Source organism: Histomonas meleagridis (assembly GCF_020186115.1).
Source record: "Histomonas meleagridis strain 2922-C6/04-10x chromosome Unknown contig_145, whole genome shotgun sequence".
NCBI lineage: Eukaryota > Parabasalia > Tritrichomonadida > Dientamoebidae > Histomonas > Histomonas meleagridis.
In genome coordinates, this window is record NW_027150774.1 from 137,954 (window position 1) to 159,784 (window position 21,831).

Consider the following 21,831-nt stretch of genomic DNA (forward strand, 5'->3'; position numbering starts at 1 on the left):
TGATGGAATCTAATGTAGGTATGTTTAAAAAGAAAAATGATAACGAATATATGGTTTCAAAATCATTATTTGTCTTCATTGCTTCTTTAATTAATTCGTTTAAACGGTCGTTCATTTGTATTTGTAAAGTATTGAATTTTCTTGACGTTTGAATTAACTTATGAAATAATTGATGAGAAACTTCTTCACTTTCGACATGACCAATTAATTCACATAAAAAACTTGGCGATAATTCTTCATTTTGAAGAATTACTTGAGCAAATTCATCAAGTGGTCGAGTAAAACTTGAGATAATTTCTATTAAACATTCATATTTTAAACTATCATTTGTATTAGAACATATTAATAAATGTATTAAATCTTCATCAGAAAAGTCAACCTTCATCTTAGATGAAAGCGTTGGTAAAAATGAAAATATTTGTTTTAAGATAGATAAATGTGAGGAATTAGCTGTTGATTGAATTAATGATTTTTTGACAATCTCAGATGAATCACCTACACCTGCAGTTTGAACAATTTTAATAAGCGAAGATATAATGACATAACGTGTTTGAACTGGTAATTCGGCAGTAGCTAAATTTGAAAATATTGTTAAAATCTCATCTAACTTTTTTGGTATCATAACTGTATATGTTGAAAAGAACTTACAAATTTCAGATAACTCTGAGTTAAATTCTGATTTAAGGATAAAAATTGAAAATTCAATTAAATATGGTAAAAATATACTAACATAATCCTTCTTAAGAATTGGTTCAAGATAATTAAATAGATTTATGATAGGTAAAATTTGATTTATAGTTAAATTATTTTGATCAAACATTTTTTTTGCATGTTGAAAGATTCCTGATGTAACAATAGCTTGTGCTAGAGCTGTTTTTATTGCTGTTGTTTGTGCTCTATCTGGTTTAAGGACATTAATCTCTTTTGAGAAATCTAATAGTTTTTTAACTTGTGGATTTTTAAATTCTTCTATTTTAAATATATCTGGTGGTGAACTTTTCCCTAAAACAATAATTATGCTTTTGATTAAATTTGGCGGTAAATTTACATGGACTATTAGTTGACAAATTTTAGTAACAAAAATCTTACTTTCTGTAATTAATGATCTAGAATGATGTTCTGATGTAAGTGATAGCCTAAAAATTTTTGGCAAATGGTTATAAATAAAATCCATTGTATCAGATGGAATTTTATTTAATTTCATTTTTAAAATAGGCTCAATATTTTTCTCGCGGAGTTTTTTAATACATTCAATGAGCTTTTCCGTGCTGTCTGTAATGAAGTCATCTTCTTTTGGAAAGCTCTTGTTACCTCCACTCATTTATCAAAAAGTGATCGAAAATAAAAGTTGTGCGCAGAAAATGATTGTGTTTTAATGAATATTTCGAAAGAGATGATTAATACATATGAAATTTTTAATAGTTTTTAAAAATTATATATAAAAAATATCAAAAATTAAAAATTCGAAAATTTATTAACAAAAATTCTATTAATGAATTAATCTTCCAACAAAAAGAAATGGAATTTTAATATTATGTTCTGGTATATTAAATTCCCATAATGATTCAACAGTTTTTTGTGTTTGTGGTTTGAATGATATCATGAAAAAGAAATGTTTCCCACTCATTAAAAGAGCAGAAGGGTTAATAACATCAATTGTATTATCAGAATTATCATTTAATAAATTCCAATTTACATCATATGGTGATGCAGTTGGATTAATAATTTCGATTTTCTTAATGATTTTATTATCAATAGCTTTTGCAAATATTTCTATCACTTTTACATCATCAGGTAATTTATAATTTAAGTCGGTTCTCCTTCTCTTTAAATAATCTGACACTTTTATGTTGAAGTGGCATAACGGTCGCCGCGAGATACCGTTTAATTGTAAAAGTGGCGGTTTGCTTTGTAAATAAGGAATTATACATTGGAATTCACCAATGAAATCATCGACTTCTAAAGGTGAAAACTTTGCTTGGAAAAATGTACTTTGGCCTGCTTCAATAAAACCAGTATTAGGCTCTATTGTAAAAACTGGCGGTTGAGTATTAGCATAATCAGTTCTTAATGATTTAAACTCTTTTAATTTCCATTGATACATAAATCGAATTTGACTATTGTTAGTAAGCTTAAATGAAGATGTTCTAGTTTGATACATCATTGTTGGAGCAAATGAAATTTCCTTACAGCTAATTGAATACTTTATGTCGTCCGATACGACGTAAACTTTCAGAAAAAGTTCTTTTGGCTTGTTCATTAAATTCGTATAAACAGGTTCAGGAACAATTGATATCGCTTTAATAATTTGGTCAGCATTCTTTCTATCTTTCGATACTTCTGATTTTTGTACAAATCGAACAACTTTCATTGTATCGTCCCAATCTACATTTTCAGTATTTACCAAATTAATTTTAATGAATTGACATGTGACTTTTACACCTGAATACTTTGTTGGCTTATCAGAATTAAATGTAACTGTGATTTCTTTTGTCTGATTCCGATGAATATGACCTAATTTTGGTGAAAATTGTATTTCCGTTGGCGAAATCCAATTAAAACGAATTGTTTTACTACAAACATTTTTCATTATAAATGTTTTCGTGGTACTTTTACCTACTATAGTATCAGGTAAATGAATATCAAAATCATCTCCATCTAAACCATCAAATATTAATTCTTCACTAAATCCTTCGCCGATACAATTTATTTGAATTTGATTTTTGGGGTTATCCTTAACCGTCAAATTCAATTCAATTTGCGACTTCCGAATTTCCTGAGGTTTATGTATGACGATAAATGTAAACTGATGATTTGCTTCTATAACAATTTTATTTGATATCAAGCCAACTACTTCGAAATCATCGTTTTGATCATAATTTAAAGTAACTATTGCAGGTATAGGAGAATCATTTTTCAAAGAAATAATTTTTTGTTTTTCATACCCAATTAAAGTTTTACCATAGTTTATATTATTACCAAATTTTGTTATGTTTGTAACAGAAGGAATTGCGCCAATACCTTCTAATCCAAATGTATAAGTTAAATTTGATGAAGATTTAACTTGTAATTCTAATTGTGCATTATATTTATCACAAACGATTGGAACAAAATTAATTTCAGTATTTAATTGACCATTTGCTGGAACAATTAAATTTTTATTCGGTATTAATTCGAATGGAATATTTTTATTTTTCGATTTTATATTTATATCTAAGTTACAATCAACAGGTTGTGTATTTATTAATACAAACGGTATTGATTGTTTTGTATTAATTAACGAAGGTTTAAAATGTAATATATTATCATCTTCAATAAATGAAGTTATATCATTTTTAAGAATATCACTTCGAATACATAAAGGTAATTGTGGAAATATTTTCGTGTGATCTTTCATAGATAATTCGGGAGCAAAAACTTTCGCTAATAATTTAATGATATTATTTTTTGGTTGATTTGGATCTAAATCAGGTACATTTAATTGGAATGATTGCGTATATTTACCAGATTCATTTGATAAAAACTCAATAAATATTTGTTGTGAATTCGATGGTTGAATAACATTAGAAATTGGTTTAATAACAAATTTATCTAAAATCAAATAAGTTGTATTCGATTTAGATGAATTTCTTTGTTTTTGTACATTAATTTCTTTTTTATTATTCTTTTTATTAAATTTGATCAAATTCTTTTTGTTTTTCTTGAAATTGTTTTGTGTTGGTTCTTCAATATGAATATGTTTTGGTATAATTTCATATTCAAATGGAAATGGTCCTGTATTCGTAATAGTAATTTCTTTTCGTTGTGTTAAAGAAGTTTGACATGTACCGAAATCGATTTTTTTACCACAAGAAATTGTATAATCATTAAAATTAGTTTCTGCGGAAAATGTAAATTTTTGTGTTGTTACAATAGAATTTGTTTGTGTGTCAATGATTTTTATTTGTATTCCTTTTTGATTCTTAAAGGATACTATTGAAGAAGCAGTAAATTTCACTTCGACAATAATATTTTTTTCATTTGGATTACATAATCCTTCATTAGGTGTAATCGTTAAATATTTTTGTATTGATTTCTCCGTAATGAAAAACTTAAATTGTATTGGATATTTACCTTTGTTTTTAAGTTGTAATTGAAGTATTTTCGATTGTCCTAATTTAAATATACCGAAATTCATTGGATCAAATCCTGTTTTAGGTGTTATAATATCGAAATTAACATCAAATGATTCGGCGGAAACTTGAATTTGTTCTGTTTTAAATAAATGCGTTTTATTTTGATTATATATTTCGATTTGAAATGATTTCTTTAATATTTGTGACTTTTTCGAAAAATATTTTAATATTATTAATGTCGATTCATTTGGTTGAATTATACCTTCAGTTTTATCAAATGTTATAATATGATTAAATGAATTTATATTCTTTAATGACCAATAAACAGGAATTTTGCCTTGATTTTGTAACTCGAATTTTTTGATTTTTTCAGTATTTAATAATATACGTCCAAAATCAATTATTAAACTTGATAATGTTAACGTAGGAATTACTGATTCTCCAATTAAGTTAATAAATAATGGATCAGGATTATCCTTAATTAACAAAACAAGTGTTGCTTGATGAATACCTATAGAAGTAGGATGATAACCAATGATTAATTCTGATTTCTTTTCAGGTTGAATTGTTATTGTTGATTGATCAATACCCCAAAAGTTTTTACAATTATTATTTTCTGTTATTAAATTTGGTGTTATTTCAACATTTAAATATTTCGATGGATTGATTAACGTGATAATTGTTTTATATTCCATTGGTGACTTTGAATTCTTTTCTTTACATATGATACAATATCCAAAGTTTAATTCTTTTGTGTTTGTTATATATGAAATTTCGGGATTTTTAGGATTAAATTTTCGTTTGATTGAAGTAAAAATCGTTTTAATATTTCGATCGATATCAGGATAAGTTGATTCAGTATATACTTTTAATGTTGTCGGAGGTAATGAACTATGTACAATAACAAATGTTAATTCATCAATATTATTTAAAGGTAAAATTGGTAAAAATTGTATTTTTATATACGTTTGTGAATTAGGTTTAAGTTTCCATCGATGAGTTAAATAAGAATAATCATTAATATTATTTGAAATGATTTTAAGATATTTTGGAATTTTATTTGATAATTGATATTGCTGTTCATTATTATCATAAATATATGATTCAGGAATTCGAGTTTTATAAGCTGATTCTTTTAATAAATTTAATTTAGGTATAAATATCAAAACTTCTTTTAATATTTCATCAATTGTTAATTCGCCATTTATAAAAATTGTGGTTTGGATTGTTTCGGATTCTAAATTAATGTTTTGAAGTGTTTTAGGATCAATTATATGAAATCTTTCAGTTGAAGTTTGAAGTTTTTCAAGTAATGAACCTAACGATATTGAATAAATTAATGATTTTTGTTGTAATGGATCAATTATTTTAGAAATTTTACGTTTTTCATTAACTTTTACTTTAGTTTTAGTTTTAATTTTTGTTGTTTTATTTTTATTATTTTCTTCTTCATTAGGTAATTGTTTTTCTAGTAATTTTTTCCGATATTTTCTTCTTTTCTCGTCAACTTTTTCACGTTCTTCATCATTTAACTTTAAATATTCTTCTTCAGACATATTAAACAATTTCTCTTTTTCATGATGTAATTGAGCTCTTAAAATATTTTTCTTTTTACTTTGTGACATTTCAAATCGTTCCAAACTTTTTTCATAAGGAATTTTTAATGAAATATGAAATATATAATGTCCATCAAGTGACGCCAATAAATAATTTAATGCTTTTTCATATATAGATGGATGTAAATGTTGTATAACAATTGGAGGAAATTGTTTAATATCTTCATATAAATTCTTATTTTTATTAAATTGATTTAAAAATGATTCATTATCTTTATCATTATTATCAGTTTCGAAATATAAATCATCGACAATAAAACCATTTCTATATTCATCGTTTGATATAACTTCAATTAATTTATTTACGTAATCATTAAAACTTTTCCAAATTTCATTTAAATTAATTATTGGTAAATTTAATATTTTTGATAATTTATTAGCTAAAATTGTTTTACCACTTAAAGGTGAACCACTAATTAATATACATAAACCAAATTTATTTATAACATTTGAAGGAGCTTTAGCTTTAGGTGTATAAGTAACAAATGGTGATTCATTATTTCGTGGATCATTATTTAGTTCATTATTTAATTGTTCATCGAATTGTAATGAATAAAACTCGATTGGATAATTTGTAGGATTTGTTACAATAACATTATAAATCGATGGTTGTGAAGAAAATGGTTGAATTAAAGGCATATGAATTATGTTTGGTTCGAATGTTATTTGTAATTGTACGCCAACACCAAATACTTTAATATATAATGGTTCATAACCATATTTTAAATATAAAGGAAATTGCATTTTATAATGTTTTGGATGTTGAGGTTTAAAATGTATTAAAATGTTCATAAAAGATGAAGGTAATAATATACCTGATTCTGGTGATACACTAAATATTGTATTAATGTTATTATTTTTTAATGATTTATTTAATCGTTCTAATTCACCAAATTTAAATTCACATTTAATATCACTCATATTTTGTAATTGTATTGCTATAACTTTAGTTTGTCCTATTGTAACTTCTCCAAAATTTGTTGATAAATTAGAAATAGTTAATTGTGGTTGCTTTAAATTCGCATGAATTTTTAATAATATTAAATGTCCATCTGAAAATGTAATTGGTATATCATAATATACATTATTATTATCTTCTTTAATACTTTTTAATGATGGAATAAAACTTAACTCAATATCAACAGTTGAATTTGGTTGAATATCTTTAATTGATATTGGAGTTAATTTAAATCCGGTGTTTTTAATATTTATTATATTAAAATCACATGAAAATTGAAATGGAGCTTGATTTTTAATAGTAAATACTTTTGTTTGTTCTTCACTTAAAAATAAATCACCAAAATCGATTAAATATTCAGCAGTATATAATACATTTACTTTTTGTAATGAATAAGTTGAAGTTATATTCTTTTTAGATTTAATATAATCACATAAAACTTTTCTTTCTATATTAAATAATTGTTCATTATTATCAAATTCAATTTCATTTATTTCTTCTTCTTCCTCTTCAATAACATTTAATTTTTTATGTTTATATTTCTCTTTAGATAAAATTATAGCTGAAGGATCAGTTAAATTTCGAGGTAAAGATAAAACAGCAAAATTAAATAAAGAATTTATAGTAATATTAATACGTACATCTTCTAAACCATTTATTTGTATATAAAATGATTCTTGGAATTGTTGAGGAATTCCAGTAACAATTGATAATACAATTTCTTGTGATTCATTGGGTTCAATAATTCCATCTTTAGGTGAAGATGTAAATATTGAAAAATGATTTCTTTTTGGAATTTTTACTAAAAATTTTAATTTTACTTTCGATGTATTTGTCAAAAAAATCGATTTATTAATTTCTTCGACAAAATTAACATTTTCGATTTTGATTTGTAATGGTTCGATTTTATATGTAATTGTAGCAGAAGAACCTTTTAATTTAACTTGATAATCAGGTCCTGATTTAACATGGCATATTGCTATAGCTTCAAATTCTTGTGTTTTACCTTCAAGATTAGATAAGCCAAAAAATCCGAAATGTGAATCAATACTTTTTCCTTCTTCAATAAAACCTCTTAAAGGGAAAATATCGAAAACTTGATAACTTAAAGGATTATTTGAAGTTAATTCCCATTCATAATATATTATATCATTAAATTCATTTGTTAATGTGATTTTTCTTTCTTGTTCAGAATTGATCATATTAATACCAAAATCGATAAAAGGTTCTGTTGAAAATGAGATATTTGGAAACATTAAAATTCCTTTTAAATTGATATAAAACTTTTGTGGAAAATTTACTATTGTTAAAAATAATTTTTGATTAATAATTTCAGTGATAAAATTATTTTTAAATATTGTGTCAAATGTTACTTCAACATTTTCGATTTGATCTGGATTTAATGAAATTCGTTTTTTATTAGCATTAAAAGGATTTGGACAATCAATATCTACTGTTAATGGTAATTTCGACTTATTTTTTATTTCAAATGATTTTGTTATCGATTTATTTAATATTGGTGAAATTTTAGTTCGATTATCATCTTTATCATTAAATATTATTTTATATTCTAAATAAGTCGGATTAAAACTAATTATTGGCTGTACGAAATTAGCTTTAATTATTGGTGAAAATGGTTCAATTCGATTTTTATTAAATGTTACTGAACATTGGAATTGCGTTTGGATTTGTTGGATAATCGATGACTCAATAGTAATAATAAAATTTTGTGATCGAAATGGTGGAATGATTACATAATCAGGTGTTATATAACATGTGAAATTTAAATTCTCTTTTTTACTTTTAGATATCCACCAACGGACTTCATAGTTTTTATTACTTTTATTTGTTAAACAAAAAACTTTTTCCGATTTAATATCAATTAAAACATCGCCAAAATCAAATAATTCCATATCCGTTGATGATGATATTGGTGAACCAGTACCATTTGCTTTGATTGGAATTGCTATAGGATTTAAATGTTCAAATTGTAACATAAGTTTTGTTACAAATTTAGAAATATCATTTAAATCAGCTATAATTAATAACTTTAATGATTGATTTGGTTCTATTTTACCATTTGTCGGTTCTACTTTAAAAACATCAATGTTTGGATCAAAGAATGATTTAAATGATGCAGGTATAAGTGAATTGTTTGTAATTGTTAATGATTTTTCATGTGTTAATGACATATCAATATTACCAAAGTTAATATTACTTGGCGAAATATTAATTTTAGGTCCAATACAATTCGCATTTATTGTTAATTTTAATGGAGCTTCTTCAGAACCAAATATTCGGAAATAACAATCAATTGTTATTTGTCCGATATAAACACCAGTAAATGTAATTTCTAAATTCTTTGTATTATTCGCCGGTATAATTCCAGACTCTTTATTAATTTCAATAATACCATATTGTTGCGTATTTTTATCAGGTGAAATAAATTCAAATTTTCCGGGATAATCAGAAATGTTTTGTATTTGTATTGTTTTAGTATTTTTATATCCAATAAATACATTACCAAAATCTAAAATTTCAGATTTCAATTTAAACGTCGCACAAAAACAAGTAGCCTTAATTGGAATTTCTTGTATATTGTTTCCACTCTTACCAACTAAAATATCAAGAAATAAACCAAGTGAATACTCGCCGACGGTTATTGGTATGAATTCAATCGAAATTTCGGTTTTACTGAATTCCTTAACGGTCCCAGTCTCGGGATTGATTTGGAATTCTCTTCTTTCAAAGGTTCCATTATGTGAAAATCGTAGGCGATAATCAAAAGATATTTCGGACTTGTTTTCAATTTCAAATGTTTGCTTATGAAGAAAACCATAACTAATATTTCCAAAATTTATTTTTGGTGGATTTACCAAAAAAGTTGGTCCAATAACTTTACCATATAAATGAAGTTGTGGGAAATCTGTGGTAGCTCCACGAATTTTAAAAACATATGTTTCATTAAATGATCCAACAACATTTGCGATTAGTTTAACATTTAGCTTAATGGACTGACCTATAGGAATTGACCCCTTCTTTGGTGAAATGTCAATTTGAACAGATGAATCATGATCTTCCATTTCATAATCAACAACAACATTTCCGGAGTTCTTAAATTCAATTCCATATTCTTGAATAAAATTTAAATTAACATGTCCAATTGCTATAGTGTCATTTACAAAATATGCAACTGGTGGTAATCCTTGACCAGAAATTAAAATTGGTAATCTCATTGAGAAATCATTAATTTGAACATAAGCAATAACTTCGTATTTTATTGCAACTGTGGGATGAAATTGAATAGAAACTTGTTGAGAAGAATGTGGATATAATTCTAAATGGTGTGGCTCAATTGAGAAATTTTCATTTTGAAATTTAGTGTCCTTAACAGCTTGGTCCCTTTGATCAATATTAATATTATTTTGATCAATATCTATATCATCATCATTATTCGATGAATGAAATGAAATTTTTTTTATTTCATCTGATTGGTTTTCTATTTGTACTGAAAATCTAGCAACGGAGTCAATGTAAGTTTGGGGAAATATAACGAAAGTCGGCGTTACTATGACCCCATTCATTTATAACGTGTTTATCTAATTGTGAAGGTCTGTTTGGAAAAAAATAATTATTTACAACTTGAAGCAAAACATGAAAACATTTTTATGAACAAAAAAGTTAAAAATAAGTAATTCGATTTTATTATTATAATTAGATTTATTACATTTCTATTCACAATTTAGTTGCAATTTGTGGAAGTTGTTGCATGAATTGCACTAAATCAATATCTGTCTGTTCCAACTGGCCTCCAATGTTTTGCCACAATTGCAAATTTTCTCTTTGAATTGCAGTCAACAAATTATAAAATTGTTGTAATAACTCATTAGTATTATACCAAGGAGGAGGACTTTTAATACTTACTGAAGTGAACGAACTTGGATTTGTTGAGTATCCATCGAACATATCATCATCTTCATCACCTCCATATAAGTCTTCATCAATTTCATCGTTTGCGGTATCGGATATACATTTGACAGCCGATACGATCATTTCACATTGTAACGGCTCCAGCGGTTTTATCATTTTTAGCATCGAAACGATATACAATGGATAAGCGTGTCCTTCGATCCAAGCTCTTATTAAGTTTTGTGAAGCCATTTGAGCCAACTCGAAGTAATTTATGATTATTGCTGAAAAAACCATTGATACTCCATAAAAACATAATTCCGAGTTTGATGCAATTTCGATTAATTGCATTAAAGGCTGAATAATTTGTAAATTATTTGGACAACGAATAATTAAAGCTGAAGCAACCAACGAAATAGAATCGATTTCATCATTTTGATTTAATGCTTGTTGTATTTGATTTATAATTAAAGGAGATAAAGTATTAATTATTTCGATTTTGTTTTGTAGTTGTGTATCTTTAAATATTAATTGTTCAATAAATGGACAAACTTCATCAAATGTAATAACATTTGTTGTTTCGATTATTTTAAGGATTAATGGAATAACATTCCAATAATTATCATTAAACATTTGTGAAACTTCAATAATTTTTGTGCAAAAGTTCATTAGATCACTAAAATGCTCTGATTTCGCTAGTGGCTCTAATCCTTGTGAGACAATATTAAAGAAAGAGTTGTTTAGATTTGGATCTTTTCCAAGGAGTTCAATCATTTTAATGAGTGAATCAGATGTTACTGTTGAAATATCAGAGTTTGATGGATCATTCAACTCATCAATACATGCAGCTGAGAAATATGAAAACAATTGTGCAAAAAGTTGCTCGCCAAATGGATAAACAGCTTCTTGGAATAATAACACAATGTTAGATAACCCATCAGCTAAATAACTATCTTGATATTCACTTGCCATTTTAGAAAAATGTATATATAAGTTTTGGACATTTGGTAATAAACTTTGTTTAAGATTTTCTTGATATGGAGTATTAATAGCACTATTAAGAAGGTTAGAAAATGAGATAGATGCATAATATGATGCAAGAGGAAATGGATCTGTTAAATGTGAAAAACAAAGTTGTAAAATTTCTTCATTAAATTCAATCTTATGAACTTGACTTAGATATAAAAAAGCTGAACAACGAAGAATAGGACTATTATCATTAAACATTGGAAAAATTGCTTTGATAAATTCAAAGACATGATTATTTGTCTTATAGACAACTGATGAAAGAACATGAAATGCTGAAAATATTTGATAATGACCTTGAGGAGTTTGTATCGAACTTTGGTAGACGTTTAATGCAAATTGATAAACGGATCCTACAAAGGCGTCACTTTTGGATAAATTAGACAAAAAGCGGGAGCACGATGCTTTCGTATCGTCCCAATTTGGACATATTTTATGATTCTCTTGAACAAATGTAACAGGATCATTATGCATTTCTTCCATATCATTTTCTGTGAGTGAAAAGAGAGGATATATAACTTCGGTTACTAATGGCATTAAAACAAAACTAAAGTTATCAATGTTTTTGCCTTGAACAATAATTTCATTTAATAATTTTATTATTTTGCCTTTGTAATTACGTGTGTTGGCGCCTTGTTTATATGCTAATAAAGGTGGAAGTACACGAACTATTTGAAGCTTTTGTTCATCAGGAATAAGATTTGATCCAAGTTTTAATGTATGAACAATGAATTTTGATGATTGAATAATGTATCGAGGTGAATAAGGATTGTTAAGATCTAATGAAACTATGGTCGTAAGGAATGAAGAAATTAGATTTGGAATACAGGATTGAATTCCATTTGATATGACTTTGATAGATAATCTTGAAACAATATGGAAAATATAAGAATGAATAAGAATGTTGTTAAAGTTACAAATACAATGTGGAATAAAGGCTGAAACTGCTTCAGAAAATGATTGATAAAATGATAGCATATCATCTTTGGGATTTTTTAAGTACTTTGTAACTGATTTTATTAATACTAGTGAAGCTGTTACTTGGCGTTCATCATTAGAGCTCATTAAAGTATTTATAGTTTCTAAAAATGAGGAAATTGGCCATTCATTAGAAAGAACTGATGACTTAATGATGATGCTGCAAAGTGATTCAACATTTCCTAACATACCTTCTGAAGATGATATTATAATTTGTGGGATATGATTGATTATTAATTGTTTAAAATCTGGAGGAAAGTTTCCCCAATATTGAACGATGCCTTTTTTTAAGCAGTAAATTCCACAATTTCTAACCTGTGCATCATAAACATCAGGTTTATTAATAATTGAAATTGTTAATAAATAAAAATTCGGATTTGCGAGAAATTGTGTAATTTCATTTGTTGCATCTGCAATACTTGTAGATTGTTGAGTATAAGTGCATTTAAACAAATAAGCTAATTTTTCTTCTTCCATTTGTTCGACCAATTCTGTGAATTTTTTCACTGATGCACTCAAAAAAAAAGTTATTATTAAACGGTCTTTTAAGCGAAATGTTTATTTGCTTCATCTACGCAATTTATTCAAAAGCAATTAAAGCAGGAAATAGAAATTTCATTTCAACAGTAAAGAAAACACCTTATTCAATGGTACTTTTTACAAATGTTCATTGTATTCCTTGTAAAAGCATCATTTCAATCATGGATGAACTCTCCACTAAATTCAATTGCAAAGTAGGTATGATTTATGTTGATATAGGAGAAGCAACTGAAATAGTTGCAAAATATCGAATTGAATATTCTCCTCAAATCGTTGTTTTTCGTCATGACAAACTTATTAAGAAATATTATGGACAATGGACTGCTTCTAGTATATCAAGATTTTGTGATAGACTTATTTCTTCTGATATCACATATCTTAATAGCACCTTTGATGTATTTAAATTCCAACATAGAAGTCCTGCCAATCTTATATTATCATCTAATATGGTTCAGCAAGCCGATAAAATTCTTTATAATTATGGTGGAGCATTTCACATTGGAGTAATTACAAATGATACACTTTCAGAACAACTTGGTCTTCCTCCAGCTATATTTACTCGACCAAAGGAATCATTTTCCCGTGAAGTTACTAATCTTAATACTGAAGATTTAGTTTATCTTTCCACATCGCCATATGTTCACATCAAAAATCAAGAACTTGTTGGCTCAGCGACAATTCCCAACACATTATTAGCACTTGTTGATGAGAAAGATCCAATTCATTTACATGACGTCATTGTTCGTATGCAAGCGGCTCGCGATTACTTTGTTGGTAATTTATCTTTTCAATATTGCGACTTTAATACATGTTCACAGATTACACAACAAATCGGACTTGCCAATTCGTTAAATCCGATTTTTTTGATCAATATCAAATATCCAAATGGACAACAAATATTTGAACCATTCCGTAAAGTGTTAAATACTCCAAACGATTTACTTACTTGGTTAAAACTTAAAATCCAAAACATCGAAGAAGACGAAGAAGATTCTGATGTTGATGATGATATTATTATACCAAAACTTCGCGCAAATGAATTCATGCAAAAGGCTTTGGATGAAAATGTCGATGCTGTTTTATTTGTTGCGGATTCCAAAATGAAAATGTATAACGAGGCAAAACGTAACATGTGGATAACTATGAAGACTTTCGAAGATATAAAAACAGTGAAATTCTTCGAGTTTAATCCTTACACTGAAAATGTGCCCGGACTTTCAATACCAGAATCAGATATGCCACAAGTTTCGATTTGGCCCGCAACAAAAGAATATAACGGAAGGTCATTTACAGCGTGCATAAGCGCACAAGAAATTATGGATAATTTGTTGAAGTGGATAAAAACGAAAGTGGATTCGAAAACTGCGAATAAAATGTTGAGAAAGATGGAAAAGTTGCTACGAGAATGAACTTATTATTATTAAACATTTTTTTGTTAAAAATGAATTCTCAATCGGACGAATATTTTTTTGTGTTTTGAGCTTGTAAGGCTAAAATAGTAATAATTATTAGAATTTTGAAATATTATTTGTGATTTAATTAAATAATTTTTAAAAGCAAAAATGAAAGTTTAATGAACAAAATGCTACTGATGTAAAGATAATAATGTTGCATCAAAATATCGTATTTATGAATTACTTCACTGTTGAAGTATTAGAATTATAAGAATTATAGACAATTTATATCACGGAGGAAGAAGATATTTCAAAAAAACAGGTGAAGCATTTGATGATCTTAATAAGATGAGCGTATGTTAATGATAAGAACCATAAAAAATGAAAATTCTTTTTCAAAAATACCAAACATTATTATGCATTTGATAAAAACACTCAAAAAAAATTTAGATCTGTTCCTAATGATGTTTTATTTTAGTTTTATTTATTATTCCAGAAATTTATCTTACCGTTTAGAATGTCACTTTTATTATTGTGTGTCAATTCAAATTTAATTGTCACTTTTTGGTTATCTCCAATTTGAATGTCAATTGCAAAGCTTCTGGGAACAACTAATTTAAAAACTCTCACTAGATCTCTTAAGCTTTACAATTCTTACTTTGTCAGTAACATGGATGAAGTCTTCGATCATTTTTCTGATTACTTACCATTTTACATGTTTGTTTTAAATAACAGATCATCATTATCTATTGCATATTCCGACTTATCTGAACGTTTAGTCCAAGCAGTAATCAAATATGGTCCAAATATTAATCCGAATGCCATCAATCCAATTCTTACATATTTTTTTTATTGCTTTGATGCTTCAAACATTGGTTTCAAAGCCGATTCTTTCGTAGCTCATACATTTGAACCATCAGATGCGGTTCCAGCTATCACCTCAATTTTTTCAAAAGTATCACCTCAAAATTATTTGGAACCATTATTAAAACTTCTTGCATCCTCAAAGAGCACTGAAATTCTCAACATTCTTGAAAAATATCAAACTGATTTAATTCCTTTAATAATCAAAAAATCTGATGAATTAATCAACACATGTATTCAATGCCTTCTTTCACTTGTCAAAGGCATTGTTTCTTTCATTACACGCATTCTAAATGAAGTAGTTACAGTTGAACCCAATTTAATTGAACATCTTCTTCCATACAGTGGTTATATGCAAGCCAAAATTCCACAATGCCAAGAGCTGAAGACTCTTAACACCCATCTTCTTGATTATCTTTATAAACAAAAGCTTCCGCCACCTCCACCTGAGAATATGTCAGCGCCATTAACTCGTATTCTTCTTAACCAAGATGCCTTTGGTAAGCAAGCCAATGTAAGTGAGTTTAATCATGTCATTACTGCCAAGCCTAAGAAATCAGCAGGTAATTTCAACGCCATGAGCTTATCTAAGCGTCTTGATAAGTTCAATAATACTATCCCGCAAGCAAGCGAGCCTTTGAGACCTTCAATTGTCGCGGCAGCACCAGAGCCACAATTGAAGGAGATCATCGAATCAACCGCATTCAAACTCGGCGGTTTTCAAAAGAATTCGTGGCAAAGCCGTTTCTTTCAATTTTATCCCAACAACCATTGCTTGGTTTGGCGATCTAAGAAAGGAGCGCCTGAAATTAAGGGCCTTTTGCTGTTCGACTCTTCGATTAAAGTCGAAAAATCATCAAAAGGCTTAAAGGGTAAAACAAATGTGGTGACATTAACAATTGGAAAGAAACAACGTGTAATCGCTTATTCTTCGAGTGATGAACTTGACAAATGGTATAACGCTTTTAAGTCAGCTGTCGAATCGAAGGCTACAAACTAATTTTAGTTTGAAAATAAAAAATTTAATTCGAAACATTTTCAATTTTGTCAGTTTTTGTTTTTGTATAGTTTACGTGATTTGATCAGCCTTTTTTTAAAAAATAATGGATTTAATAAATTTGATTAATGAGTCACAAAATCCAAATGAAGAAAAAAGAAGTCACGCAATTAATATATTAATGGAAGTAATATCTAAACAACCATCCGATTTTTTAAATTATTTAATTTCGATTTTAGCTAATAACCAATTTTCAAAAGAAATTCATAATAATACTATTATTGTTTCATTATGGTTTTTTAAATCTAATATATCTGGATTAGTTTATACAAAGGAAATATATTCTCAATTTTCTTTTTTATTGATACAAAAAATTGTTTCAAATGAAATTAATTCTTTGATTTCTGCTGAATTATGTTCAATCATATTAAGTTATTATATTAATAATGAAAAAGATTTTTCTCCTATATTATTTTTAAATGAAATTCTAAAACAATCACAAAACAAAGAAGTTATTTCTTCAATTTATGCATTATTAAATTCATTACTAAAAAATGTTTATCCAGATATTGATATCTTTAATGAAATTATTCAAACAATATTATTTCATTTAAAATCTATAGAAGACATAGATGTATTAAATTTAATAGTTCAATTAATTAATTTAAACTTTGCTGAACTTTTCGAAGAAAATTCTGAAATTTCATTAAATATATTCTCACAATTAATTTCATTTTTTAATAATGAAAACTTAAATATTTCTTTAATGAATTGTATTAAAAAATTTGTTCCTTTTCCAGAAATAATTTCTCCTTTTTTCATTCGAATTATAGAAATTATATTTCATCTTTTTAATTCATCAAATCGTTTAATTTTAATTCATTGTTGTTTATTAACAAAGAAATTTTTACGTTATTCTGATGAATATCCATTTACAAATGATATTTTAAATCAATTCTTTAATAATATAATAAAATTTATAATCTCATGCCCACCAGAATGTGATTTAAACACAGATTGGGAACCACATATATCTGCAATTGCAACTTTATTTCCTCTTTTAAAGATAATTGAAATTGATTTATTGTCAATTATAAATATATTAATTAATTCCGAAAATTATGGTGAACGATTTGTATCATTAATTATATTAACATATATCCTTAAAAATACAAATTCTGTAATTTTCCTTCATGTATTAGAACGACTAATACAACTTATAAATGATCCAATTCCAAGAATTAGAGAATGGTCAATAATTTGTATATCTAATGGATTTACAAAAATGATTATGAACAATCCGCAAATTCCAAACTTAGAAAATATTACTGATGGAATTTTCTTGATAGTCAAAACACATTTTAATGATATACCAAATGTATCAATTCATATATATTCATTATTTTATTCAATTTTTCAAGTTGTTAATATGAAATATGATAAAGAAATGCTTGAATTAATGTTAATAAATTTACTAAATTATGAAAATTTAATTACAATAAAACATTTTAAAATCATTAGGAAAATGATAAAAGAATCACATTATTGTATTATATCATTATTTAAATTTGTTTTTTTTCTATTAGTGCAATCATTAACTAATTATAATTGGCTTGTTTATGATTTATCATTAATTATTTCTTGTTTTATTAAACGATTTCAAAAAGATTTATCAAATTATTATGAAGAAACTTCTATATTGTTTATTCAGATGTTTAATTCACCAATAAATGATATTGCAATTTCTTCAATAATTCCTTTAAGTTATATTTCATGTTTTGTTGTTCCTTTAGATAAAGTATTTCTTCAAAGTGTTCTTCAAATGTATTTTGTAATTTATCAAAGAAATAATCCGATTGAACTTAATGTTTTATATCATGGAATAAAGCAATTTTTAAAAATGAAATTAATTCCAAATGAAATACTTCCGAAATTTATCGAATTTCAAATTAACATATTAAGAAATAATGAAATTCCTTTGATAACAATAATATATACATTTGAAACATTTTTAATGAGCTTAATGAATTTTAAAGAATTATTCATCCAAATGAAAAATATCATATTTCAAATAATTAAATATATTTTTCATAATTGTTCTATAGATGATATTTCGTTTACATTAATTTCATTTATGAATTCATTAAATTTTTTGGTTGAAGCTTTCAGACAAGAAGAAATTGATGAATGTTCACATATTATATTAAAATGTATTTCTTTGTGCTTAAAAACTCAAATTTTTTCATATAAATTTAATCGATTACTTATAAAAATTTTGATGTATTTCTCAGAAAACTTTCCAAATGAATTGTTAATAATGTTTTCTGATGATAACGAAACTTTTCAAGAATATTTCGAAATGACCTCAAAAGATGCGCAATTCTTTAAAGAAATTCAAATCATCCTCAATAAAATCGGATATCAAGAAATCCAAGAAGAAAATACACAAACATAACTAAATATGATAAAAAATTTTGTTATTTTTTGAAATTCGATATTAATGATAATATTAAAAATACTTAGCTTGGAAATCACTAACATTTATGTAAATTAATTTTTAAAATAAATTATTATTAAATCATATAAAAATAAAAAATATTTTCTTTTTACATGTAATAGATTTTTAGATATCAAAAAACTACACAGCTTCAGAATATTAAATTTTTAATGTAAAAAATATGTGTGATATCTATGTCTCTTTCTGTTCAAGCATTTTAACTATTTCTGTATGACCATTTTCGGATGCGTAAATAAGTGCTGTTTCAAATAATTTAAATAATTTCCAAATATTATTTTGAAATATCAAATCATTAAAATAAATTTTAAACAAAACAAATAAATACCATTAGCATTAACATGAATTCCTTTATCTAAAAGTAATTTTAATATTTCTATATGACCAAACATAAGTGCTGTAAGAAATAATTATTTGAGCATCAATTAGTTTTGATCAAAAAATGATTTTTTTTTTTGACTTTAGATAGTATGTAATCAGTTTAAGTAAAACAAATTTATAATAAAGGATTTTTATTGTTAACAAAAACTTATTTTAATTTTTTTCCGAAAAGATTTTGTTGAGAAGTCCAACAAAAGCAACAAAATTGATGTCATCTACCCACGAAGTTAGTTCTTCTTTCTCTTTTTCGCTTTTTTTTCCAGATTTAAGCTCGATCAACTTTCCATCTGATGTTTTGATTTCAATATGGCGTTGTTCGTGAGGGCCTTGTTCAATGTAACGAGCAATACAGCCAGCAAGTTCGAACTCTTTAACAAGTTTTTTCTTGTCATAAACTAACATTTTAAGATTATCAATTTTGTAATATCGTTTTGTAGCACGAACACTACCTGATTTTCTGAGGTACCCACTATGGTCAATCATTGGTTGATCTGATGTTAATCTAAACGTGAGAAAAATTGGAATTGGAATTTCCGAAATTTGATCAAAGATACTTTTCTTTGTTTCATCAGAGAGTCCAACGTCTGATATGTATTCTTTGAAGGTTTCATAATACATTTGATTTGCTCCTATACGATAAACCGAATATAATACGCATGAAGCAAAAACTTTAGAAATCTGCGTTGTATCAATGGCATAGTAAGGATTGGCTGTATGATACGCATAAGCTAAAGTGTCAAAAATTAATTTGATTTGATTAAAATTATTTGGAAACGCAATTCTTGAAAGAAGTAAATATGCTGCTTGGTATATAGTAGTATATTCTAAATTTATGGAAGAAAAGAAGTCATATAAAAGCATTTTAGCGGAACTTTCATTAATAAAGATTGATTGATATAATTTGACGGGATAAAGATCAGAACAAAAGCAAAGATATGAAGCAAACGAGTGTGCCTTTGATGAGGATTTTTGTGATAATAATCTTAACTTTGCTTTTTCTGGATCTAAATTAAATTGCTTCGAAAATTCAGGATAAATTTCGTTGAAGTTTGCAAATGCTTTGAACTCTTCAGGAATCTTGGGGACGTCGCCGAGCCAAGAAGTTAAATTTTTGTCCTTTGCTTCAATCATAAAGTGAAATATTTTTTTTCGAACGTTTTTATTAAACTCAAAATTTTTCGTTATATAACTTGTTAAACATATATTAAATTCAAATATATAATATATTAGTAATTGTTAATAAATGCATTGCTTTATATCTGATTATACCAAATATAAAGAAAGTTATTGATATTTAAATTCTTTTAACTCCTCAATTTTTGTGGATACAATATTGAGAGGAGTATTTTACACTAAAATGTAAAGCTCTCGAAAATTGTGCGCCCCACATTGAAATGACTGTTATGGCCGTACAGTTACAGCAGCGGCATACTTGCAAAGTTTACATGGAAAATGCGATACAACTTTTTGATATGTGATTCGACGTTTTACGCAATATTTGTGATAAAACGATGAGTATTTCTGAGCTAATTTGACAATTTATAACACGAAAAGCAACGTTTTATAACATATCTCCTAAGTTCGAATTTATTTTATCTATTATTGCTTACTTATCACCATCATCATAACCCCTACAAAATCATGTCGTCAATAGCGTGAATATCAGAGTTAAATTTGGCTGCGATTGTAAATATGGAAACATTTCTAGAAGCCTTCATCTCTGCTTTGTTTGTCTAAGCAGAATTATCATCAATGTAATTTGTGTGTTGTGATGATGATTCGGGTATCAATGATTTACAAAATAAATTTAAAATAAAAATTTTCCGATAAACTAATCAGTAACTCAGTTTATCATATTGGAAATTCAGCATTTTGTTATTGCTATACATTAAATAATATTAAATTAAATGAAAATTTAACATCAATTGGAAGTTCAGTATTTTGAAATTGTTCTTCATTAAATAATATTTTACTTCCGAATTCAGTTAATCACATTTAAAAATTCGGTATTTTCTTATTGTTCTTCATTAAAAATAATCAAATTAAGTGAAAATTTAACAGAAATTGGGAATTCAGTATGTTGAAATTGTTTTTCATTAAATAATATTTCACTTCCGAATGTATTAGCATGAATTTAATATTCTGCATTTTATAATTGTTCTTCATAAAAAATAATCAAATTAAGTGAAAATTTAACATCAATTGGAAATTACGCATTTTGTAATTGTTCATCATTATTAAATCATATTATAATTCCAAATTCATTAACATCAATTGGAATTAAATGAAAATTGTTTTCAACTTGGAAATATTCGAATCAAAAAAAATAATACACAATATTCTAATTATCAAGAAGATGGTATTGTTTATGATAAAAACATTACGACTATTATCATTTATCCACCAGGCAGAACAAATGATTCAATATTCAATATATTTGAATATTCATTTTCAAGTATTTTTTATTTAGAAAATATTATATTACATGAAAATGTTACGAATATTTCAAAATATTCATTTATTAATTGTTATAGAATG

General features: G+C 26.3%; 4 protein-coding genes across 4 annotated transcripts; 2 read left to right on the forward strand and 2 right to left on the reverse strand.

Moving 5' to 3' along the window:
* Nucleotides 1-10,424: 10,424 nt before the first annotated feature.
* On the reverse strand, nt 10,425-13,079 carry GO595_001527 (Importin-beta N-terminal domain containing protein; the record flags this gene model as incomplete). The annotated part of the gene is made up of 1 exon (XM_067914335.1): nt 10,425-13,079. The coding sequence occupies one exon, from the start codon at nt 13,077-13,079 to the stop codon at nt 10,425-10,427; it is 2,655 nt and encodes an 884-aa protein (XP_067778317.1).
* A 224-nt stretch (nt 13,080-13,303) lies between these two features.
* GO595_001528 (uncharacterized protein) lies at nt 13,304-14,551 on the forward strand (the record flags this gene model as incomplete). The annotated part of the gene is made up of 1 exon (XM_067914337.1): nt 13,304-14,551. One exon carries the CDS (start codon nt 13,304-13,306, stop codon nt 14,549-14,551), a length of 1,248 nt encoding a protein of 415 aa, XP_067778318.1.
* Nucleotides 14,552-15,119: 568 nt separating this feature from the next.
* On the forward strand, nt 15,120-16,400 carry GO595_001529 (PH domain containing protein; the record flags this gene model as incomplete). Its single annotated transcript, XM_067914338.1, has 1 exon — nt 15,120-16,400. The coding sequence occupies one exon, from the start codon at nt 15,120-15,122 to the stop codon at nt 16,398-16,400; it is 1,281 nt and encodes a 426-aa protein (XP_067778319.1).
* A 3,046-nt stretch (nt 16,401-19,446) lies between these two features.
* GO595_001530 (uncharacterized protein) lies at nt 19,447-20,424 on the reverse strand (the record flags this gene model as incomplete). The annotated part of the gene is made up of 1 exon (XM_067914339.1): nt 19,447-20,424. One exon carries the CDS (start codon nt 20,422-20,424, stop codon nt 19,447-19,449), a length of 978 nt encoding a protein of 325 aa, XP_067778320.1.
* Between the last annotated feature and the right edge of the window lie 1,407 nt (nt 20,425-21,831).